This window comes from Anabrus simplex, chromosome 14, assembly GCF_040414725.1.
Source record: "Anabrus simplex isolate iqAnaSimp1 chromosome 14, ASM4041472v1, whole genome shotgun sequence".
NCBI classification, from domain to species: Eukaryota; Metazoa; Arthropoda; class Insecta; order Orthoptera; family Tettigoniidae; genus Anabrus; species Anabrus simplex.
In genome coordinates, this window is record NC_090278.1 from 36,943,824 (window position 1) to 36,969,083 (window position 25,260).

Consider the following 25,260-nt stretch of genomic DNA (forward strand, 5'->3'; position numbering starts at 1 on the left):
CTCTTATTGGATTCTTCATCACTGTCCTCACTTGATGACAAAAGCTCTCGTCATAACATGTTTATATCACTAAACCAAATTCTATGCCGAGAAACTAGTGTACATACTTGTTAATTAACAGATGAAAGGGGAATCGAATCTTTGCAAGATTTATGAAAACTTTTCACTTTGCATTTCCGTACCAATGAAGGAACAAACAAAACAGGCTTGACTTTTCACTTTTCAAGCTAAATCTGCAAAGTGCAAAGTTGCAAATTGAAATCAGTAGCTATATCATCTGATGACCTAACAGGCATAGATTTTTGAACAAAGAGACCAAGTCTCTCAAAGTGCAGTGGCACTGCCTGCGGCTCCAAGTGACCTCCGCTATATGCACTAGCCACGCATTTTGGTAGGTGTGCTAGTTACCAACTGATGAGCCAAAATTGACACACTGGGGTAAAATGATGGCCACCAAGAATGAGCTGGGAAATTTATAATTTCCAATAACGGACCACAATTTGGTTGTGTTAATATTTTCCTAGAAATATTTCTTTTAATTAAGTAATACTGCTTATGAAAGCAAAATTTCATAATCTGCCACTGTTTTCTGATGATGATGATGTTAGTGACCATGTGTGGTCTGAAAGGAGAAGTTGTGCCTTCCCCACACTTTCATCCTTTTATTTCTAGGGAATGATCAAGAATGGCAGAAAATAAAAGAATCTTTAGGCCTCACAGAATTAAAACTGTTGAGGTCAGAAGAAAACAAGAATTAACCAATAGAGGTCTGATAGGATACAAAAGGAGAGGAGCCTGAACCAAGCGAAGTGTGGTGGTAGTTATTATTTAAAGGGAAAGTACAATGATATAATGAGATAGCCAACCCCTCCTCACTCTAATGAAAGAGAAAAAGAAAAAGTCTAATTCTCTGCAGAATTAAGGTACCAGCAAAAGACAGGGAAGGGTCATGAAAGGCACGGTAATAAAACACTGCCTAATAGACTGCAGAAAATTAAATCCCAACACCAAGAAGGAGTTGTGCTAGATAAACAAAATTAAGGAGCTGTATTTGCACATTTGAAAGATGACACCAATTCAAATTTGCACTGGTCAATAAAGAGTAGCACCACTATGACCTTGCACAACAAGTTTGCTTTAAATAAGCGCTGTACACTTTGTGAGTGTTAGTTATCGTCTGGTGTTGAATGTTGTGAGGTAGATGTGAGTCAAACGTGCCTTTACAGACATGAAGAAGGCAGTGTCAGCAGCTTACTGAGTTTGAACGAGGTCGTGTAATAGGGCTACAAAAAGGTGGATGTCCTTTCCGCGATACTGAAGAAAGAGTTGGCAGGAATGTATCCACCATTGGTGTTGGTAACAATGTCTCAAGAAGACTGGGGTTCAGCTACACACAGGCCACTACCAAGAGGGAAGACTGCTGTATTCGCCGCATGGCTGTGGGAGATTGTACTGAATCTGCAACAGCCATTAGAACTTCAGTCGACATAAGAGTGACACAGCGAACTGTAACAAATTGATTACTGGAGGGACAGCTCCAAGACAGACATCCAGTAACATTCATGCCATTAACTCCGAATCGCTGCCGTCTGTGACCTCAGTGTTATCAAGCTAGAGTTAATTTGAGGGCAGAGAGGAGATGTATTGTGTTCTCAGATGAGAGCCATTTCTGTCTTGGTGCCAGGGATGGCCAGAGATTGGTAACGAGGAGGCCAGGTGAGCGCTTGGAACCAAGCTATCTGTCTGTTATGTCAACACACTGGACCTGGAGTTATAGTCTGGGGAATGATTCCCTTTGACAGCAGAAGCACTCTTGTCGGGAAACTTGATAGCAGATATTTGTACGTCAGACTAGTGATTGTATTTTCCAACAGGATAACGCTCATCCTCATGCTGCTGCTGTCACCTAACGTGCTCTACAATTGGCCTGAGAGATCACCAGAACTTTCGCCCATTGAGCAGGTATGAGAAATTATGGACGATAAATCCAGCATCGCCAATACGACTGGGCAACCATCCTCCCGCAACACTAATCAGAGAAAAAACATATCAGGGTATTGGCAAAAGGAAGGGAAGGTAGGATATGAACCTAATACCATCAGGATCAGTAGAGAAGAAGAGTTCACCAAGGAAAGATGAAAGTGAGGAGCCAAGTACAAGTAAGTGGGAGCAATGTCAGCTGGGAGTTAGTGATTGTAAAGAATGCTAGGATCAATTGAGGACCTATGATAACCGCACCATGTCTCACCTATGGGAATGTGACGACATATACACCTTTACCAAGGTACGTTACTCTTCCTTCGTATTCTTTCCTTCAAATATCTGATTAGGTCTTTTTATTTGTTTGTTCTTACAGCTACCTAAATTACTTAACAAATTAAAAAAGTCTTATATTGTCCTCCTTTTCAGTACAAAGAACCATCTACAGTATATTAGATGGGATAATATCTATACATGTTTCAGTCTATCTAATGGCCATCCACAGTAGAAACTCAAATATTACATTTATGCAAACAAATAAAAAATGTCAGAGTGTCAATAGAGACATGAGACCAACAAGGTTGTACCACTCGAGACGACAGTATTCTAACGAATGATGCACACTCATTATTCCCTTATTGATGGTCTCACTATGCTGAGCAACACAGATTTCCACTTTTAAAAGGATTAGCAAGTTTTATGTCAACCAAACGAGTTTTTAGATAAGAGGAATTCTTTATACCTCTAGATGTGTTTATTATGTTTTTAATATGTTAATCATGATCATTGTCTTTTGATTCCACACATTTTTTATTTATTTGCACAAATGTAATAGTTGAGTTTCTACTGAGGATGGCCTTTAGATAGGCTGAAACATGTATAGATATTATCTCATCTAATACAGATGGTTCTTTGTATTGAACAGGAGGACAATAAAAGACTTTTTTATTTGTAAAGTGTTAACCATCAATATGGAATGAGATTTATAACATGGAATGGCTCCCTAAATAGCAAAAAATTACCAACTACACATTTTCTGGGGGTTTGGTCTTGGCAGACCTGAATTACATGTGTTTTGTGCTATACATTGAACCAATGAAACATTTCTCATGGTAAAGCAAGGACAAATTCTCACAAATATAATTCAACCCCTGGCAATAAGAACATATACCAAAATTTATTTTTTCTTCCTGTTCTATAATATTTTACACAGGTGCTTTTGGAGGTAATTTGTATCCTCATGAGAGTATAGAAAACTTACTACAGTACGGAAGGTGAAGGAGGGTTGGGTAGAGGAGGATCCACGCACTTCTGTAGATATAGAAAATTAATGCTTTGGTCTCTTTTTTTTTTCTTTTTACTTACGTGGATCCGTCTGAACTAGAAACACTGTTGAGACTTCCGTCTGTGGACATTTTAGAGGGTAGGCGGTAGGGAGGGTGGTGGTAGCGTGGAACCACTTCCTGCGACCGCTGGATTCCGCAGCTTGGGGAGCTACTTTTTCTAGTACCACCTTCTGCGGTTCAAATAATACAATATCGTCAGCCAGGGTGTTTTGGGTTGAATTGAAGGGAGGGTGGGGTGTAATTTTCTTTCCAGGTATTACATTCAATAAAACAAACTGAATGAGTCTTGCTTTCACTCTTACAGTTTAACAGATCATACAATATTCAGAATTTTGTGAATAAAATTTATGACGATGATGCTTGTTGTTTAAAGGGGCCTAACATCTAGGTCATCAGCCCCTAATGGTACGAAATGAGAAAAAATACAATGACAATTTAAAAGTTCAAAATTCATCCACTGACCAGTATTCAAAATGTGATGTTCAAGAATGAATAGATGAATATGAATTAAAAACAATCAGTGGATCAGACCCACAATGCCTCATCTTCCCAGAAACTATGTTACTGACCAAGGGACTGCTTCCAAAGCACTATCCTGAATTGATGATGCTTATTGTCAAAAGGGGTTCAAAATCTAGGTCAACAGCCCCTCATAATGGTACTTATCACTAGTAAAGTAGAACCATGGTATTTCTCAAGTTGCCGTACTAATCAAAAGTAGTGTAAACTCATGGTTTTCTGAACATTATGGTACTACTCACAAGTATTGTACGTCGCACAAGTAACGCAGACCTATGGTGTTTCTCACATAATGGCACCATTCGTAGGCAACTCAAACCCATGATGTCCTCACATAGGTGTACTAATCACAGGGACTCATACTATCCTGTGGTGTTTCTCACATAATGGGTACAAATCACAGGCAATGCAGACCAACGGTGTCGCTCATATACAGTAGTGGTACTAATCATAGGCAATGCCCAGACCTGTGGTGTTCCTCACATAATGGGTACAAATCACAGGCAACGCAAACCCATGATGTTCCGCATATAGTGGTACTAATCACAAGTAGTTTCATGGTTCTAATTCAATCACACCTTGGTCATCCCTTTTAGTCATCTCTTATGACAGGCAGGGGATACCGCGGGTGTATTATTCGTATGCATCCCCCACCCACAGGGAGTAAATAAAATTGAGCTTGCTCAAGAAGTAGGAAGACTTCCCAAATATTTTATCATATCCTCATCTTGTAAACTGGTTACATATGACTCAATAAATTTAATCATGCAATTGATTTGAATAACATTATCTAGATCTCAATACAGGTGCTGTCTGCTTGGTTCATTCAGAAGCACGTGTGGGTTTTATTTCCTGTCAGAGAATTGAAATGGCCCTGGGGATCACTCAGCCTATGTCAGAAATGAATACTATGATAACAAGTTCAAGTACCACCATAGCTACAGGCTTACATACCGAATCATATCTCTCTGCCTTCTCAGCAGATTTAGTGGGAAATTAAATTTTTAGTCATATGGCTCTGGGAGGAGTTATACTGTATGAGAGACTATTAGTTGCATTGGTGGTAATAAAGGACACATAATGACAGAAGATAGCTTTTCAGCTAGTCATCGTTTTCTGCAGGTGCTAAATGAAAAAATAGGCTTGAAAGCACCAAAAATACATCGTCAGTGCTGTTAAAAGGATGTGTCTTTAGAATATCTACCATAACAAGATGGAAGAGAGGAAAATTCCACTGATGGCAGGGAAGTGTAACAGCAAGAAATCCGCTTCATTTCCCTTATCAAATATTATTTACATTAAATCAATAAAAGTAACATCGCTAACATGTTAATTCCTGGTGTCAAAGGTAATTTGGTTATTAACCATTCTATCTCACTTACTGTTGATTTTACATGCAACAGAAGCCTATACTTTTTAATACATATCAATACAAAGATTATTTTTAAGTAAGGTCTGTTTTTTTCAATAGAAACAAAACAAAAAATGTTTTCACTTCACTCCTTACGCTTTAAGCTATTGGTCTATATAGTTTTCTTCTTTGTTTAAACATTTATCATAGCTACTAATTTGTTTAAGCCCATGTCATGGAACTCAACTGCCTGTAAAGACAATGAATCTTCAACTGTTAAGATAGAATTTGAGGGATGTCCACCATTCAACACATTGTAAAATATATTCATTTATAAGAAGACTGGTTTTGACTCCCTTGGAATCATCATCAGTTCTTGTTGAAAATCAAATCAAGGGGAATCTCATAACAATCATCATAATAAAAAATTATATACCTAAAGGCAATTGCCTGGAAACACATAAATTTTTTATTATGATGATTGTTATCGATTCCCCTTGATTTGATTTTCAACAAGGACTGATGATGATTCCTAGGAAGTCAAAACCAGTCTTCTTATAAATTAATATATTTTACAATGTGTTGAATGGTGGAACATCCCTCAAACTCTATCTTATTAGTTAAACGTCAACACAGAAATGATCTTCAACTGTTGTTTTCACTTCTTCTTCATTGGTGCCAAACGGCTGACCAGCAAGAAACTGTTTCAGGTAGCTGTACACATCACGTCTGCCACTGACATATTCCTTGCTGTCGAAACCGAATCGCAGACTATATTTCACAGTTGTCAGGCCATTCAATCGTTTTAAACATTTTAATCTCACTGTATAAACAGTATAACCTGACACCATAACTACAAATGGTATCTGCTTGTGGGCAAGGTATGCTGGGAGCCAGCACACAAAATTTACACAGCTGCAGCCAATTGGACCTTACTTAAAACTTAACCCTGGTATATGAAAGACTCTAGTGCTAAGGTAATTTTTTGAAATGTGAGGAGTAAAACAGAGCAACATGTCTCATCAACCCCCTTCCCACCCAATTTTTTTAATATCATCTTTGTCAGAATTATTTAGAAATTTTCTATTTTTAAAAATTTCTTTGTACAATTCTGTAACTATTCCTCAATGCTGTTTCTAACAATGACAGTCTATGAACTACATGTCATTCTGTTTCAATTAAGTTGTTTCTTTTTAAAATATAATACTGTTATCATATGTTTTCTTTTTCAGGTAATTTGTAAATTTATTACTCAAAATTAGTTTTGGCTGACTGAAGATCCTAGCAATTATAAATTAAATGAGTTGAAACTGAAAAATGATGGCTTCAGATATCACAAAAAGAAACAAAAAAAAACCTATGAATTGGAAGCACTGATTCCATTATTTGATTATTTGAGGAGCAATGTGACTTCCAAGTATATGACGTGTCACTGGTCCAATCTGCTATCCCTAAACTACGAGGGTGGCCCAGAAAATAATGCACCACAATTTTTTTCTCAGCCCCCAACACTGGTACGAATGTGAAACTTTAGATATGAATTCTTTGAAGTTCTCTGAGTGTGCGTGCAAAGTTTTTGCTTTTTACGACGGATAGTGTACTTGCAGCAATGGTTCAACGAAGTGTCTGTAAGTGATGTATGTTACAAGCAGCGTATTGTCGTTGAATTTCTCGCTGCAGAGCAAGAAACAGTTTGAAACATTCACAAACGTTTATGTGTAGTTTATGGAGCATCAGCAGTCGACAAAAATACGGTCAGTCGCTGGGTGCAGAGGGTACAGCCATCTGAAAGTGGTTCGGCAGAGCTCCAAGATTTGCAGTGGTCAGGGAGGCCACCCACGGCTGTCACTTGACAAACTGCAGCATGCTGATGTGCTCGTTCGTGAGGACCAACGCAGAATGACTCGGCATTTAGTGTGAGAGCTGTCAGTCAGCAAAGGAAGTGTAGGTGTAATCATCAGTGCTGTTGAATACGAAGAAGAAAAAAAAAGTGTTCATGATGGGTTCTGCGCCACCTTACAGAGGAACACAAAACTCTCAGAAAAAATATTTCTTCTGAGTTGCTGCAACATTTTGAAGCTGAGGGGGAAGCCTTCTTGTCCTGGATTGTGATGGGTGATGAAACCTGGGTTCACCATTTTGAGCCAAAAACAAAGTTGCAATCAATGGAATGGCACCATCCTGACTCTCCACAGAAGAAAAAATTTAAAGCAACTGCTTCTGCTGGTAAGGTCATGCTGACAAAAAGGCTGGTAAGGTCATGATGACGAAGAGGTGATTCGCACAGTGAAGAAATGGCTTCATGAACAGAACAAGGAGTGGTACCAACAGGACATACACGCCCTAGTGTCTCGCTGGAGGAGGGCCATATAACGGGAAGGAGATTACATGGAAAAAGAGGGAGTGTAGAAGAAACATAATTCTTTCTTGTGTTTAAGTTTCATTGTGTTCGATAAATAATTGTTGAAGAAAAAAATGTGGTACATTATTTCATGGGCTACCCTCATAGTTTGATGGTGAAATAAACTTCATAGGTCTAGATGTACTTCAACTAGCCAACAACTGACTTACAAGTCACAAAATCATACCTCCAATGCTTGAGCAGCATGACTGTGATAATAATTATAGAAATATTAAGTGATTAGAGGTAGTTACAAATACCTTGAGGAAGACCTGAATGATTTAGATGGAGTTCAAAACAAAGTTACAGTGTTGTAAGTACAATAAGTTTTGTGTTGCTGCCATAGTGTCTGCTCATGGTCAAATAGAGAAACACGATGAAGACACTAACTACGTTGACATTACTTCAGCAGAAATATCTTATTACTCAGTCCAGGTAAAGTGTGACAAAATGGCTGTCTGACTCACTGTCAAACTATAGTTTTTTCAGATCTTTTATAGTAGAGTTAGTGTCAAATGTGTTTTTAAATTTGAGGAAACACACATCCTGAATCACATCAGAGAGATCTGAAACTTCAGTCAATGTCTTGCCTACATCAGAAGTGTTGCAACCAATCAGCCAACAGTGATTGCGCTTAAAGAAAGAATTTTAACAACATGTACATAACACATATGTTGATTCATTTGTTTGAAATTATTCCTGAAGTCCAGCATGGAACTTCACTTAACTACATAAAAAATAACATTTAAAATTAAAATCAGATCTATGAATAGCAAAAATATTAGATTATGTGAAAATCTCTCCTACACATGAGATCATAGTAGTCAACAGTATGATCAGCACTTCTAGCAGTGAAACAGAGAAATTTTAATAGATGATTTATAGAGAAGAGAAGAGAAGAGAAGAGAAGAGAAGAGAAGAGAAGAGAAGAGAAGAGAAGAGAAGAGAAGAGAAGAGAAGAGAAGAGAAGAGAAGAGATGAAATGAGAACTTACCCAATGCGACAATGAACATGTATGCTAAGATTCCTTTATACATGGTAAAGACATCTCTGTACATGCCATGAAGGCCGTTATAGAAGTGGAAGGTATGTTACCTTGACACTAAGTGGTTAGCTCTATACCCAACCACCTTTGCTCCCAGGAATTAATCTGGTACTGATTTTTGGGGCAGGCTGAGTGAACTTCAAGGCTATGTTCTAGAAGTAGAAGTCTCATTTACTTACATATTTTTACTTTTTGATGGGAAATTGAACCCACATCCCTGTAGGTGAACCATCTTGGCCAAGTCAGCAAAAATGTTTACATCAAATAACTTGTAAATCATTAAAGATATCAAACACTGTTCTAAGTTTCAGAAATATTACTAAGGGACTCATAATCAAATGTTAGAGGGCATCATTATCTGCTGAGATAATAGTAATAACTTCATACTTCTAAATGGAAGTATACTGTATTCTACACCTAGCATCAGAGATAGGGACATTGCAAATTTAGGGGCATAGTTATTTTTTTAAATCCTACAATTACTTCTGAAGAAAATGGAATGTCTCCAAATGTGCTCCATTTGCCAGCCATAAGGCCTGTTTGAATAAATCACTAACTGTGCAGCCAAAATGTGTGCTACAGACAGAGTCGCTTCATGTTCTTCTGACAGCTAGGGATTAGCTCTACTGTGATGACATTGCAAGATTTAAAATTTATCGAGTAGTTAACAGGTGAAGGGAAAACAAATATCCAGCCACTTTTAAGGACCAATTAAACATATTTGAAGGTATTCCATTTTCTTGAGAAGTACTTGTTGTATTAGTACTGTATGTTACATTATGAGCCCCCTTGGTAACATTACGGAAAGTGAAACCAGATTTTTGGTATCTTTAACAGTTTACGAGTTATATGAGGTGAACTTCTTAGCTGATTTGCTCTATGTATTCAGTTAGACACAGTAAATAATGGGTTTTCAAACCATATTCAGAAACAAACCTGTACTCTATAGAATTTGTATTTATTATTTCAATTTAAATGCTCACAAGAGAGTTTGTTGTGCTGATCAAGTGAGACCCCCAATACCAACATGCCATCTGGTTCAAAAACAGCCTCTTGGAAGACCGAAAGTCCCCAGGGTTGTAAGAGCTATAGGATATCTTGACCAGGAGAGAAATATGCCTAGTCACCTGTTTGCTGTTGCTTGCTTAGCACCACCCGGGGGTCATGTGTTGGGTACTTTATGGTTAAACAACCTAGACGTGAAGGTATAGTTTATTTTCCAAACTAATGTACATATGTATTATATCTATTATTATTAATCATACACACTTGTATCAGCACACTATTTTAATCCAAACCTGGTTTTTAGTCTCTAAAGTCCATCATCAGTGTTAAAATTAATTTTACAACATTAAGTCTACATCAGTGTGTCATCAAAATGAGTTAAAATATGTTTTAAAAAAAGTCAAAATGGAGCCCTGTTGAGATCAATTGTAAAATAAGAAAAAATAAAAACAAGTGTAAGAGTGTGCAAATAATATGTGTAAAATTACAATGTTGTTATAAAAAGGTGTGACATACCATAGGAAGGGCTGTTCAGGCTGTTGATCGAGTACTAAACAGACGTTCAGCTTTAAATGTGGAGTGCACTGGAATCACATGACTTACATCACCTCAAGGTTGTGAATAAAATGTTGCTTGCAACTGTTTCATTTAAAATTTTATCAGGTTCTCTTATCTGTGCCAAGAATATCTTGATGTTTTTGCTGGGTATTTAATTCAAATCTGTAATTACCTTTAAGAATGAACTTCATGTCCTTTCGATCCCTAAAAAACTATGATTACTGTTATAAATGTGTTCCACAAAAGCTGAGTATCTGTTGTACTTTACTGCCTTAAAATATTCTTGGTGTCTTTGATTTAAGGTTTGTCCATTTGTACATTTTACAGGTGTCACAAATACTCCCGAATTGGTGTAGACATCTTTTTTATTGTTACTATGTGCATCATATATATGTTCTGATATTTTGTTTCTGGTTCTGTAGGCTATTTTGAATTGAAATATCTTGAAAATACTAGAAAATGTGTAAATGTTACAAAATGACTATGATCAGCGATTTTCTTTCCTCTCTCACTGTTTTTCTTTTTTATGTATAATTTTGTCTACCATTTCTTATTATATGTGTATTTATTTTTAGTGTGTTTTGTTTTGTTTATTTTTCTCTATTGTTGTATAAAATGGTATTACCATTAATAAAGTATTATTATTAAGACATTCACTAAATAAATTTTGGGATATGAGAGGTTGATTGAAAACATTGAGAAATCTTAGAATGTTCATATTTTGGTAATATTTTCAACACCACTAAATGAGTAGTTTTGGTTTTAAAGCTTGACTGAATTTCTCCAAAGGATTTAGTGCACCAAATTATACTAAAGAATTGGACATTACATCCATCATTCCCCTGAAGCCAGAGATGAATATGCATCAAGCCCATGGCAAAAAGTAAACTATATCAATGTCCACTTTCAAATCAGCCATGTATAAATGACCGCTCTTAAGTTGGTGACATGTGGGAGACTTGCACATCAATTTTGATGTTCTGCTTTCATCACAGCAGTCAACAGTATGATCAAAGAAATTAATTTTATCATGTAGTGACTACATAATCACAACAACCTTTATCTGTACTACTTATTACTAGGATGACTCAAATGGATTTTCTATGATACAAAAGATTTTACTCTTCCTAGAAGGAATTGAATATCTTGAGCAAGGTCAGCATTTATCACAATGAACACCGCTTCAAGTGTATGATCACGAAACTGTCAGAGGAAGCATTTCGATTCCAGTTTGCATTAAACAATGAAATCCTTAAAGAAAATAAAAAACATGAACATTGTTGTGAGGAATTGGCAGGATACTACAGTAGATTTGCACACCACAATGTTCTGCACAATATTAAGTGGTGGGTCCTCAGATCAAGTTCGGGAGGAACAAACTGTTAAATATATTTCTTCATCTGTGGTTGTATGACATGTAAAGGTAACCCACAGTGCTACAGATATTTCTCCACTTAAGATGAATTATAAGCTTACATTATGGTGTGCAATGGTAGGAGTATACTGGATATGATAAGGTAGGGCTGAAGCAGCATTGCCCTAGGTATAACAGTTTAAAAAGCAGCTACTGTGGCACCCAAATATGTATCACTTGACTGGAGGACAGACCAGGATAAGGTTAAGACAGCACTGCGTTCCATGTGTAAAATACAAAGCACCTACAAGTAATAGAGATAGACGAGAGACATTTCCTAGCAATAGCAATATATTATAACAAGATAAACAATCTTTTCTCTTTTTTTAACCTTCATTTTGATTAAAAAACACTAAAAATTTAGAGAAAGATATGACGAACAGTAACTACAGACATAAACATTTTATGTAACACACTTCTTTCTTCACAGAGTAAGAGGGATTTAATTTGCACCTTGTTTCATATAGGCCTAGGCCATTCACTTTAACACCACTTAACACACTGTCATCTTTTTCAGCTCTGGATATTGCTAACATCAACAGAACCCTCATAATTAGGAAAATATCACAAATAATGAAAGTACCAGTAATGAAGAGAAAATAATAATAATAATAATAATAATAATAATAATAATAATAATAATAATAATAACATAATTTTTTTGTAGAATTCATTGTCTACATATTGGTCGATAGATGATGGTTGTTTTATTGGATGACAGAAAGAGTTAATAAGCTTCTTGTGCTAAAGTTCTGATGCTGATGATGATGATGAAATGAAATGAAATGTCGTATGGCTTTTAGTGCCGGGATATCCCAGGACGGGTTCAGCTCGCCAGGTGCAGGTCTTTCTATTTGACTCCCGTAGGCGACCTGCACGTCGTGATGCGGATGAAATGATAATGAAGACAACACATACGCCCAGCCCCCGTGCCATTGGAATTAACCAATTAAGGTTAAAATCCCCGACCCGGCCGGGAATCGAACCCGGGACCCTCTGAACCGAAGGCCAGTACGCTGACCGTTCAGCCAACGAGTCGGATGATGATGATGATGTTGATGGTAATGATGGTCAACAAAAACAAACCAGTATGTCTCACATCTCCGTAACTGCTAGTAGTCTTAGGAAACACTACTGTGTTAGAATTTTGCTCTGTCATAAATATTTTAATGTCCTGATAAATTTACTGACATAGGCATCTCATATGTGGTTTACTCTTAAGCTAACTTTCCAACCATCCAAGCCTCAACAGGCTACCACTCTCAAACTGAAACCTACAGTACATTCTATTTAATGGAGACCTCTGGTAGAAATCCACTAGGCACTTGCACTGTCACCTTTGCAAATGCATTCCTCATTTGAAAAGGAAATTGTGATGAAAAACCAGACAACACTGTATCACTTCAGATTAGCTATAACTGCTCAACTAACAGAAGCACCTTAACCCTCATGTTTTATCCAGAGCATGCCAAAATAGCTCATTGGGAGTAAGGTCTGAACTGTACGGTGGATGATCGAGTACCTCCCCATTGGACTTCTCAATTTTTGCACAAACAGAAGCCACAACGTGGGGGAAGCACTGTCATCTCTTTGGACCATCGAAAAAAATCCTAATAGTTCAGCGCTTTGGCTCAGAAGAAAAAGAGAAGAAATGTAATCGGTCATGTACAGGGGCTATAATACCAGGGAACAGAATTTTATGAACAAAGCATATTCAACTCGGTGTCACGATAGGAGAAATGTCTCAAGAGTCTTGGTTCATACATCAAAAAGTAGGTAAAACCTGTAGCTATTTTTGTGCATAACATTTTATTTTCCTGCTCATTAAATATTTCATTTAAAAAATGTTGCACATTAATTTTCAATCCTTCCTCATATGGATATCTTTAAGCACTACAAATATATTTAAATACATACTGTATCTGTTTTCTTTTTTTACCAGAAAGAAATGTGTCTATTGCTTTATTTTCATTACCCTGAGACTCACAGGAAGAAGTAATAGTAGTAGTAGTGGTAGTCAAGGCAAAAAAGATATAAAAATGTCACATATTACTTAAGGTAATTTTAGAATGGATTACTGTCAATTAATGAAAGTAATTATACTTTCTACAAAATAACTGAAAATGTACTCACAATTATTCCACTACAGTTCCATTTTATAGAATAAAACACGAGATGATCCTCAGTATAATGCGTTAAATGAGTTTTATAAACTGAAGGAAGAGAGTAATATGAAAAATATGAACCACATTTGATAAACATGGTATGTAAAATAGTGAGAATTTTATTACCGTAGCCTAAAATCCTACCAATGAAAACAATCTGAAATAAAATCATTTAGCAAACGAGGGCTGTGTTAAGCCTTTAAAAATCCTGTATTTTTTTTATGTACAAAAAAATCACCATTCCAAGGTTGATATCCTCCAAGAGAGATGAACAGCCAATTCACATAAACGACTTTGGAGTTGTTTAAATAAACAAAAACCTAGCAATGACCATTTTGTTGCCACATGCTGCTTCACACATTTTTACAGGTCTAAGTTCCTCTGAAATCCCCTCCACACAGAGTTTTAAAGAACACCAAATAATTAGGCAAAAATATTTAAAAAATTCAGAGTATATCATCAAAAAGACAAGGATGAAATAAAATGGAACATCACTGCAGAGAAGAGGAAGAAAGAACAAGTAGAAGAAATAGCTTATTAGAAGGACAAAAATTCCAGTAAGACAGAAGCTAAGCAACAAATTTTAAAATGAAGAGACCAGAAGAGTAATCAAAGAGATTATGATGGAAGATTAATTAGATTAGAACAGTGTGACCCTATTCTCATTAGGGTTTGAAAGAAAAAAAATTGAAAAGCATGATAACCAAGTACACACACACACACAGACAAAATGATGAAAACTGCAAAACCAAAACACAGCAGTCAAGAAGACAGAAGAAGAAATACACATGTAATATGATTACTTAGAACTGCAACACAGTGCAAATATATTTAAAAACCAACAGAGAGAGAAGTGATCAAGTGATACACCACAAAACAAACACTCTCAAAATATTCGTCAGCATAATGTATAAAATTAATTTTCCTATAGACCATAATAAACAACAACCTAAGGTAACTGACTCTCTATACAAAATATTTTAAAAGACATAGTACTTTTAATTTTTTTGCACACAATTTCTTTGAATGATCGGAAAGTATATATTTGAATGGGTATTAGTTTCCATAAATGCAATACATAGTAATAATACATACTACAAGTAAAGTGTATGTTATGGTCATGTATATTTGTATTTATGAATTATTTATTATCAATGCTCTGGCACAAAAATAATAATAATAATAATAATAATAATAATAATAATAATAATAATAATAATAATAATAATAATAATAATAATAATAATAATAATAATAATAATAATAATAAAAAATGGAATCAATTGATTATTATGCCTAGTAGTAATATGTTTTACATCTAACAATATTAAAAGATATAACAGAAGTATTATCAAATGGTATAATTAAGGAAAAATCAGAAACTGAACAGTTCCCCAAAATGTATTGGGGATAATATGGCTATGTAGACTGTAGTGTATTCATATAGTATTTGTCCACATCTTTCATTTCTATGGCGTCTCCTACCTATCTTTATCTTTTGTATCCAGCTTCCCTTTTTTAGATTTACATACTTGACCAATAGAACGTACTTGTCATTGACAGGCCAATTGTTTACTGTCTCAGCAGTTACTGTGCTTGTTTTCAGTAGCAGAGAGGGTAAAGCAGGAACAATTTACACAGGAACCAAACACTGATAATCAAAAATCATCCAGTGCTGGAATATTTCAGCTCTTGATATTTACTGATATGCAGACTCAATCTAATTAACTGCAAAAGATGTCTTTGCCATCTAATTAACTGCAAAAGATGTCTTTGCCATCCTGGGGTAATTCTAAAATTCCAAAACCATGTTACTGAAATGCTGCATTGAAGCAAAGTTGCTTATAATGAATTTTAAGCCATTTTTATTCCATAATGTTTCTTTGTAAATCCAATATAAAGGAAAATACCTGGAAGTTTTGCTTCCTGTACCCCCCTCCCTTCCCGCCGTACATCCTATGATCCTTGAGTGGAATTTACCCTTGAAAAATCATGTAACATCCACCAGTACAAAAAATAATAATAATAATGAGCAAAGGTGACTCCAGTGACACCAGAGAATTACACTGAAAATGTATAATCTTTTTGTATAAGTATATACGAGGCATGATTTTTAAGTAAGTACCGTTTTGATATTCCACCAATGAAGCGTTGCGGTCGGCATTCCGTGCATGCGCACTGTGTACCTGCATCTATTGGCAAGGCTGAGATGCCATTATGGCAATAGTCGCCCTTGCGTACGTTTGTTGGCAAGCGTTTGAAATGGCCTCACCGATCGAGAGTCCCGCCGACTGTGAAGTCCAGTCTGTTATTCGTTTTCTGAGTGCAAAAGATTTGAAAGCTATCAATATTCATCGTGAGATCTGTGCAGTTTATGGACCAAACATTACGAGCGATGGAATGGTTACGAAATGGATTCGAGCATTTAAAGGTGGCCGCAAAGGTCATCCTCCATACAGTCCCGATCTTGTGCGCAGTGATTACCACTTGTTCCTGTATTTGAAGAAACATATGGTTGGCAAACGCCACGACGACGATGGTGTCAAGATGGCTGTGTTGCAGTGGTTGACAAATCAGGCGGCCAACTTCTATGAGGATGGTATGCAAAAGCTTGTTGTACGATACGACAAGCGCCTCAATATTGGTGGGAATTATGTTGAAAAGTAGAGTAATGTACAGGCTTTCATATAAAAATAAAATTGTTAAAAAAGCTCTATTTGTTTTTCATTTATTTCAAAATGGTACTTAATTAAAAAAACATGCCTCATATATAAATAACTGGTTAAGCAATATTGTGAATATTGTCAGTGAAGCATTACTTAAATGGTCAATGATGTAGATGTGCATTTAGTCAAGCACTATTGAGCATGATCAGCACTTCAATGGGTAGGCTACATACTAATGGGTGGAGGAGAAGCAGATGGAAGTTCCTAGCTTAGCTAGGGGCACTGACTCGGTTGCCAATGTCAAGGTTTAGAGAAAAAACTATATTTTCTTTTTTTCTTATTAATGAAATCTGACAGTGCTGACTAATAAAACTTCTTGGCTTCGGTGTTTTTTCCTGACTTTTCTTTTAATTATTCTAAATATACAGTAAAACCTAAAGAAAACAAAAACTTATAAATATTAATAATTGTATGGCCTCAGCTTCCATGTGCAGACATTTCAATTTGACACCATCTGGCTGTCTGCTCACCAATTTTGACATTCCGTTTTACTCTAGGCCCACCAGATGGCAGACAGAGTAAACCAGATCTCTTTTGGGCATCTATGGTTGAGATTAAATGAATTTTGTCGGGAAAACACCAAACGTGTCACCAGAGATCTTTTACATACTGCTTCATACGACATGGATGTTGAATGGACTGTTTCCGCCCTTAAAAAATCCAACTACCTCTGCCAGGTTTGAACCCGCTATCTTGGGATCCTGAGGCCAACACTACCACTGATCAACAGAGGCAGCTAAATCAAAGTTTAAGACTGTTTCCTTGTGCTCCAGGACAAAAGCCTAGATCATTCAAAGAAAAAGCAATAAACTGGTTTGTCTTTTTTTTTTTTGTGTGTGTGTGTGTGTGTGTAAAGCAGGAATGTAACAACAATATTTTGTATTCTAGCAATCACTAGCTCTGTAATTTGAAACGAGACAACAAAACTTCCACAAATCAAATTTTCTCAGTAGGGACTTCTATAAATAAATCGATAACAGTTCATAGGCACGTCTAAACTTGTTGAATGACTCAAAGGAATAACTCCGTGCGACAATGCATTCTCAACAACAGTTCAGGGACCTAATCAAGTGAATTATCTACGTATGACTTATGTTTCAAGTTCATAACCAATGTGATATGGATTCCAGCCTAATTATACATTTAAAAATTCAAATTAGCTGTAATAGTAGTTGTTATTTTAAATTTTAAATCTTTTACTATCTTATACACTTTTTGTAAAGCAGTTTTGTTCCATTTTTATTACAATACCAATTTTACAGCATCAGATTAGAATCTTAAAAACTGATTTTTATAAAGAATAAAATATTTTTTTTCAAGTCTCACTAAATTTAAGAATGACATAGCTCAGAACGATTAGTGACATTTTATACAAAACCTAAATAAACTGAATATTATTCTATTTAATCTTGTTCAATTAAAACTTAAATAATTCAAAACCTCTGTAAATTTAATGTAGATTTAATATATTGAGGTTTAAATATAATTTTTTTTTCAAACTTTTGAGACTGAGTGGGGTCAATTTTGGCCTCAAGGTGAATTTTAAATGTTGAACTTTCATCCATGGATCAATCCACACTAAATCATCACAACTTCCAAATCAGTGACATCTGATTATGAAGAAATCTGCTAGGATTGTGGAGAACAACTTGCATATGAAATTTCAGCCCTCAGTCATACATGATCCTCATAAAGCAAAGTTAATTATATGCATGGCATTTTATCTTCAAATTTAAGGTTTGAAAATGTTACAGTTTTGATTCTGAAAGGACTTTGGAAACAATAGTAAACAAGATATTAAGTACCTAGGTGTTAATAAAAGGGAACATCTTCAAAGAAGTATTCATATTAACGAGGCTGTAAAGGGTTACAGATCTCTTCATACGGTTATGAGTGTATTTAGGGATTTTAATAAGGATGTAAAAGATAGGGCATATAAGTCTCTTGTAAGACCCCAATTAGAGTATCATTTTTGCGTAAGGGACCTTCGGCAGGACTACTTGATTCGAGAACTGGAAAAGATCCAAAAGAAAGCACCATAATTTCTTTTGGGCAATTTCCAACAAATGAATAGGCTGGGTTGACTTTGGGGTAAGGAGACGAGCTGCTTGACTAAGCAGTATGTTCCGAGCTGTCAGTGAAGTGATGACATGGAATGATAGTGGACAAATGTGCTCTGGAGTTTCTAAAAGCAGGAAAGATCTTAATATGAAGATAAAGTTGGAATTTAAAGGGACAAATTGGGAAAAAATATTCTTTAATAGGAAGAGGCATTAGGGACTGGAATAATTTATAAAGGAATATATTCGATAAATTTCAAAGTTCTTTTAAATCATTGAAGAAAAGACTAGGTAAACAACAGACAGGGAACCTGCTACCTGGACAACAGTCTTACAATCAGAAAGCAGATCAGTGGTAAATGAAATGAAATACAGTCCCATGCAAATTAATTTTCTCATAGGTTGGTAACAGTGAGCTACACATCCTTATTCTTGAATCCTGCACTAAGCGTGGAATGACCGAACAAATGCAGCCATATGCAGCAGGCTGTTTCCAGATGTTGATGGAATTTGTCAGCAAGACTTGGCTCCTTGATTCAATTCAAATATTTCTTCTACTTTTACTTCTCTCTTCTCTACTCTCTCTCACTGTATCCATCCACCTCTTTCTGAGCCTTCCTTCTATTATTTTCTCCATAAATACTCGCTTTGGATCTCTATCCTCTTCCATTCTCATCAAGTGTCCATACTGGTCTCTATCCTGACTTGTAGTTTAGGAAATCCAATTTTCTCTCTGGTTTCTATGTTTCTGATTTTATTACTTCATGTCTTCCCAATTATTCTTCTAAGGAATTTCATTTTGGCTGCTTGGATTCTGCTTCCATCACATTTTGTTGTTGTCCATGTGCCTGCTGCGAATGTCAAAATTGGTGTGTAATACACTGAGTACAGAATTTTCTTGCATTTCTCTGGGACGTCCCAGTTCCACACCATACCGCTCACACATTGATAAAACCCATTGAATTGTTGGATTCTCTTTCCAATTTCTTCATTTATTTTCCCATCTTCTCTCAGTATACTTCCCAAATATCTGAAGCTTTTCACAACTTCTAATTCTCTTTCCTTTACCTCAATATTTCCTCTTCTTTCCCTACTACTTCTCATCATCACTACTGCCTTACTCTTCTACACACTTTTTTCATTCCATATTCCTCTATCTCCTGATTCCATTCAGTAACTTGTTCTTGTACTTCATTTCATCTTTTCCCCATATTAATATGTCATCTGCCTTTGTCTCTTTGCTTCCTATTTTTTGTTGTACACTCTTTCGGATTTCATCCATGACTGTGATGAAGAGTAGAGGGGATAATACACTTCCTTGTCGAAGTTCTGTTTCTAAATTGAATCAGTTTGTTTGTCCTATCTTAGTCTTCACACTACTTACACACTTTTCACACAAGGCTTTGATCATTTGTACTTCTGCTCTGCCTACCTTCTTTTTTATCAATGCATCCCAAACCAGTTGCTGTGCTACACTCTCATATGTCTTCTCAATATCTATAAATCATCATCATCATCATTTCCCAACTCCAGTTTCCTGGGTGTGGTGTACAAGCGCTCGCCATCTCCTTCTGTCTTCATACATCTTCTGATCCAGTACATCCTCCCATTTGTATCCTCTCTCCTCCACATCTGATCTTACAGTCTCTATCCATCGTTTTATTGGTCTTCCCTGTGGTCTTCTTCCTACGAGATTAAGGTCGAAATATTTTCTGGCAGGTCTTTCCCTGTTCATTCTCATTATGTGCCCATACCACTGAAGTCTGCGTTTCTTTATGACGCTGATGATAGGAACCTCAATACCAGCTACTTTCCTATTCACTTCATTTCTGATCTTGTCCTTTGTGGTTGTTTGGTTCATGGTTCTAATGAATCTCATTTCAGTTGCTTGGATTCTACTGAAGTCTTTGTTTAGTAGGGTACATGTCTCTAAACCGTACGTGAGGACTGGTATGAAGTAAGTGTGGTACACGATTGTTTTCGCTTTCTGTGGTATTTTGCAGTGCCAGAGGAGATTCCTGAATTGACTGTAGAAGTTCGATGCTTTCTGTGTCCTGCTGAGTATTTCCTGCCTAACAGTGTTGTCTTTCAACATTGTGCTTCTGAGGTACTTGAAGTGGGAAGCTGATGTCATCACTAAATCCTTCCTGAATTCCCATCTTTTCTCCATCATGTTGCTTAATGCAAAAATTAAATCAAACATTGATCTCTCTCTTCTAAATTCATATTGTTCTTCCTCTATTTTCTTTTCTACTTTCATCCTCATTCTTCCCTCTAATGCAACTACATACATCCCAAATTATCAATAAAAAACTGTGGATCCACTTTATGCTATGAAATTATAGAGATAGTCACATACAGTACACTTTTTTTATTTTTTCACGGTACATCTATACATGGTAATAATATTTCTGTTATATCAGTTTGAGTTTCTCACTTAACATGAAACTACAATTACAAAAAGTAAATAACACACACTGGAGTGAACTGCAAAAAAATAACTTATTCCAGCACTTCAGTGTCTCTATAATCATCCACAGTGGAGGGTGAGGAAAAACTGCTTTTCTATTTCAGGCATGAATGGTAGCAGTTTCATCAGGTCACTATTTTTTTCAAGTCTGATATTAGGTGCAACAAAATTCAAAGTTCACACCTCTAGGGATGATACAAGAGACCACAACAAACATGTTTTATTAACTAACCACAAGTCAGATATTAATAAATGAGCTACTTTTTGCTTTAACTTGGAAGATTCCCTCACTGGGTGGAAGACTTTCAATATATTTTTTCCAAGTATCAGTCTGAGGCAATTTCAGTCCAGTATTGAACTCCATATTAGATGGTCAGATACATATGAAGTTTCTCTGGTACAATACCATTAAGTTCATATATTCTTAACCCTGGAATTGCTGCAGTTGTATTTCCCCAGTGCATTGGATAACAGTAAACTGTCCGTACATATATCTTAAAATTAACGTACCCATATTATACACTAAGAGAAAGTCAAAGACTCTTCTATATAATTATGGCAGAAGCAACAAAAATATTATAATCATAAGAAATTACTGATAAAATCATCAACATCATCATCATCATCCTTGACCATCTCCAGCCACCCAGGTGTGATGCACGAGCCCCCTCCAACTCCTGTTCTCTTGTAATCTTCTCTCAATCTTGTCCTCTCTCTTTGACATCTTTCTTTGCCAGATCGGTCCATTTTTCTCTGGGTCTGCCCACTGGTCTTGCAGTTCTGCTTGCATTCATCCTTTTAAAATGGCCAAACCACTTCAGCCTTGCTTTCTGGATCCTCTATAGTAGGGAGTCTCCTATTTCCACCCCCTCTTGGACTTTTTCATTCCTCATCTTGCTCTTCCTGGTCTTCTGTACCACAGTGCGTAGTAACTTCATTGTAAGATAAAATAATGAATACAATTATTTGAATTAAAGAAAAGAAATAATTTTTTACATTAAGGAATGAAATTTTCACGACATGCTTTGTTTTTAAAGCATGATTATTGGAAGGTGAGAAGTTGTTATTTCTTATAATAATAATGTTATTTTGCTTTACATCCCACTAACTACTTTTACAGTTTTCGGAGATGCCAAGGTGCCAGAATTTTGTCCTGCAGGAATTCTTTTACGTGCCAATAAATCTACCAACATGAGGCTGATGTATTTGAGCACCTTCAAATACCACCGGACTGAGCCAGGACTGAACCTGCCAAGATGGGGTCAGAAGGCCCGTGCCTCAACTGTCTGAGCCACTCAGGACAGCCCAATATTATTTCTTCTTTTTTGACCATTTGACAACTGATTACATTTGAATTAGACGGTTGTAATTGATGAAATAGGAAGGTCGTCTGCAGTTCTAGGGTTTAACATAAAATCTGTACAGCTGTCTAATTCCATAAACCCTCAAGATGTATTTTTTATTATGGTGTTTTTCCTCTTGAATAGTGATTTTGGTATTTTGGCAAAGAATCTATTTGTTGCTTCACACATTCCAGGGATTCTTTGTACTCCTAATGCAACCTTCATGTCTTGAAAATGCATATATTGCTGTTAATCCTAAAGCATTCTTCAATATCTCTGTGAATATTATCACTATCATCATCTCTGTCCAACCTAGAATAATGTAAAATATTATTAGTATCAATAATAATAAAAACATGCAACATTTTGTGAATGATAACCTGAAAAACAGGCTGAAAAAAAATAGTAACTTCTTCTACATACCTGTATTTTCTTTGGTGGGTTAGTGTCTTGCTACATGAAGGTACTGAAATAGCAAACACATTCAGTAAAGTTGTCCTTCTTACACGCACTTTGTATTATTACTGGGCAAGTAGTGTCCAATAACTACTGCCTTAATAGAAATGCTCTAATTTTTGTCTTTCAGCCAGTTGGAATAATTACTCTCTTTTACACTGCTTCTCAATTATGGAGCTTCTAAGAAAATCTTAACATATAATTTTTATGTTTGTGTGGTTTCAATCAATCACTACTGATCTGCATTTAGGGCAGTCGCCCAGGTGGCAGATTCCCTATCTGTTGTTTTCCTAGCCTTTCCTTAAATGATTTTATCAAAGGAATTGGAAATTTATTGAACATCTCCCTTGGTAAGTTACTCCAATCCCTAACCCTCCTTCCTATACCGTAAACGAATATTTGCCCCAATTTGTCCTCTCAAATTCCAAGTTTATCTTCGTATTGTGACCTTTCCTACTTTTAAAACAATAACTCAAACTTATTCATCTACTAAATGTCATTCCACACCATCTCTCCACTGACAGCTCAGAAGATACCACTTAGTCAAACAGCTCCTCTCCTTTCACCCAAGTCTTCCCTGCCCAAGCTTTGCAATATTTTTGTAACGGTACTCTTTTTTCGAAAATTACCCAGAACAAATCGAGCTGCTTTTCTTTGGATATTTTCGAGTTCTTGAATCAAGTAAACCTGGTGAGGGTTCCATACACTGGAACCATACTCTAGTTGGGGTCTTACCAGAGACTTATATGCCCTCTCCTTTACATCATTGCTACAACCCCAAAACACCTTCATAAATATGTGCAGAAATCTGTACTGTTTATTTACAATCCCATTTATGTGATTACTCCAATGAAGATCTTTCCTTATATTAACACCTAGGTACTTACAATGATTCCCATAAGGAACTTTCACCCCATCAATGCAGTAATTATAACCGATAGGACTTTTCCTATTTGTGAAACTCACAACCTGACTTTTATTAACCCTGCTTATCATCATACAATTCATTGCCTGCTGTCCATCTCACAACATTATCGAGGTCATTTTGCAGTTGCTCACAATCTTGTAACTTATTTATTACTCTGTACAGAATCTCATGATCTGCAAAAAGCCTTATCTCTGATTCCACTTCTTTACTCATATCATTTATATATATAAGAAAACATAAAGGTCCAATAATACTGCCTTGAGGAATTCCCCTCTTAATTATTACAGGGTCAGATAACGCTTCACCTACTCTACTTCTCTGAGATCTACTTTCTAGAAATATAGAAACCCACTGTCACACTTTTGTCTCATCCAATTGCACTCATTTTTGCCAGTAGTCTCTCACAATCCACCCTATCAAATGCCTTAGACAAATCAATTGCGATACAATCCATTTGACCTGAATCGAAGATATCTGCTATATCTTGCTGGCCTACAAGTTGAGCTCAGTGGAATAAGCTTTCCTAAACCCGAACTGCCTTATTCTCAAAGTTTTGAATACATGGCAATTTAAATTTAAATTGACTCCAGTGTCCAGTTTATCCACGATCTGACTAACTGCCGATATAGATACTTGAAGAAAATAGCAGCAGTACGATCAGCAAATGCCCTGCACAGAGACGCAAATGCAGCAGGGCTGTGGATGTTACTTCAATCGACTGACTGTGCAATGAACAGATCCAAAGATCACTCAGCATTGCCACTATCGGTAAGAAACTGGAGGAAAGACAACTTTGCTGCTGTGGGCACATCAAATGACGTGATGAAGGTCATCTAGTGTCCTCTAAGATGTTTTAACCCAAGAAGTGCCAAGGATCGCTAAAAGTGGCTCATTGCACCTTCCAGTGGTGCCAGGATTGCCTTTTGACATCCTCAGTAAATGTATGTTTTCTTCACTGTTATGACATCTGTTGGTGAAACCTTCGCACTACATGAACTTGAATGTCTCTAGTGCACACTTATCACCACTATTGTCATGTTTGGTAGTATTTGTTGAAGTTTCTTGTCTATACAAATCTGGTACCTAGTAGTTGTCATGTGACTGTAGTAAAGAAACATGGCGTCGTTGAAATAAAAAATGCTAACTGAAGTTCTTGTGGAGCGTAGAGACTTCAGTGAAATTGATGAAAATGATTCTGAAGGCGAGGCTGGAGGAAGTTTGGATAATTTGTCAGATGATGATACATTATTGCAGATAACTGAGGAAGTGTGTTGTATGTGCAATGACAGCAGAAAAGCAAGGGCAATCTAGACATTGGTGTCCAGGATGCAATGTGGGAGTCAATGAAACATGCTGGGATCAATTACAGCACTTCTTCAGAGCAAGGGGACACAAAAAGAAGAAAGCCCAGGAAGAGGAAATAGAATCAGAATAAGCTGCAAGAAAAACGTGAATGTTTTGTTTTTCCCCTATTGTGACAAAATGTACTAGGA

At 36.3% G+C, this 25,260-nt stretch overlaps 1 protein-coding gene across 1 annotated transcript in view; it reads right to left on the bottom strand.

The window, feature by feature from the left end:
* The window catches only part of Rim (Rab3 interacting molecule), a 738,199-nt gene that overhangs the window by 128,565 nt on the left and 584,374 nt on the right, over positions 1–25,260 (bottom strand). The window contains exon 20 of the mRNA XM_068230365.1: positions 3,346–3,496. Within this exon, the coding sequence (XP_068086466.1) occupies positions 3,346–3,496 (151 nt within the window). The remainder of the gene's footprint in view (positions 1–3,345; positions 3,497–25,260) is intronic.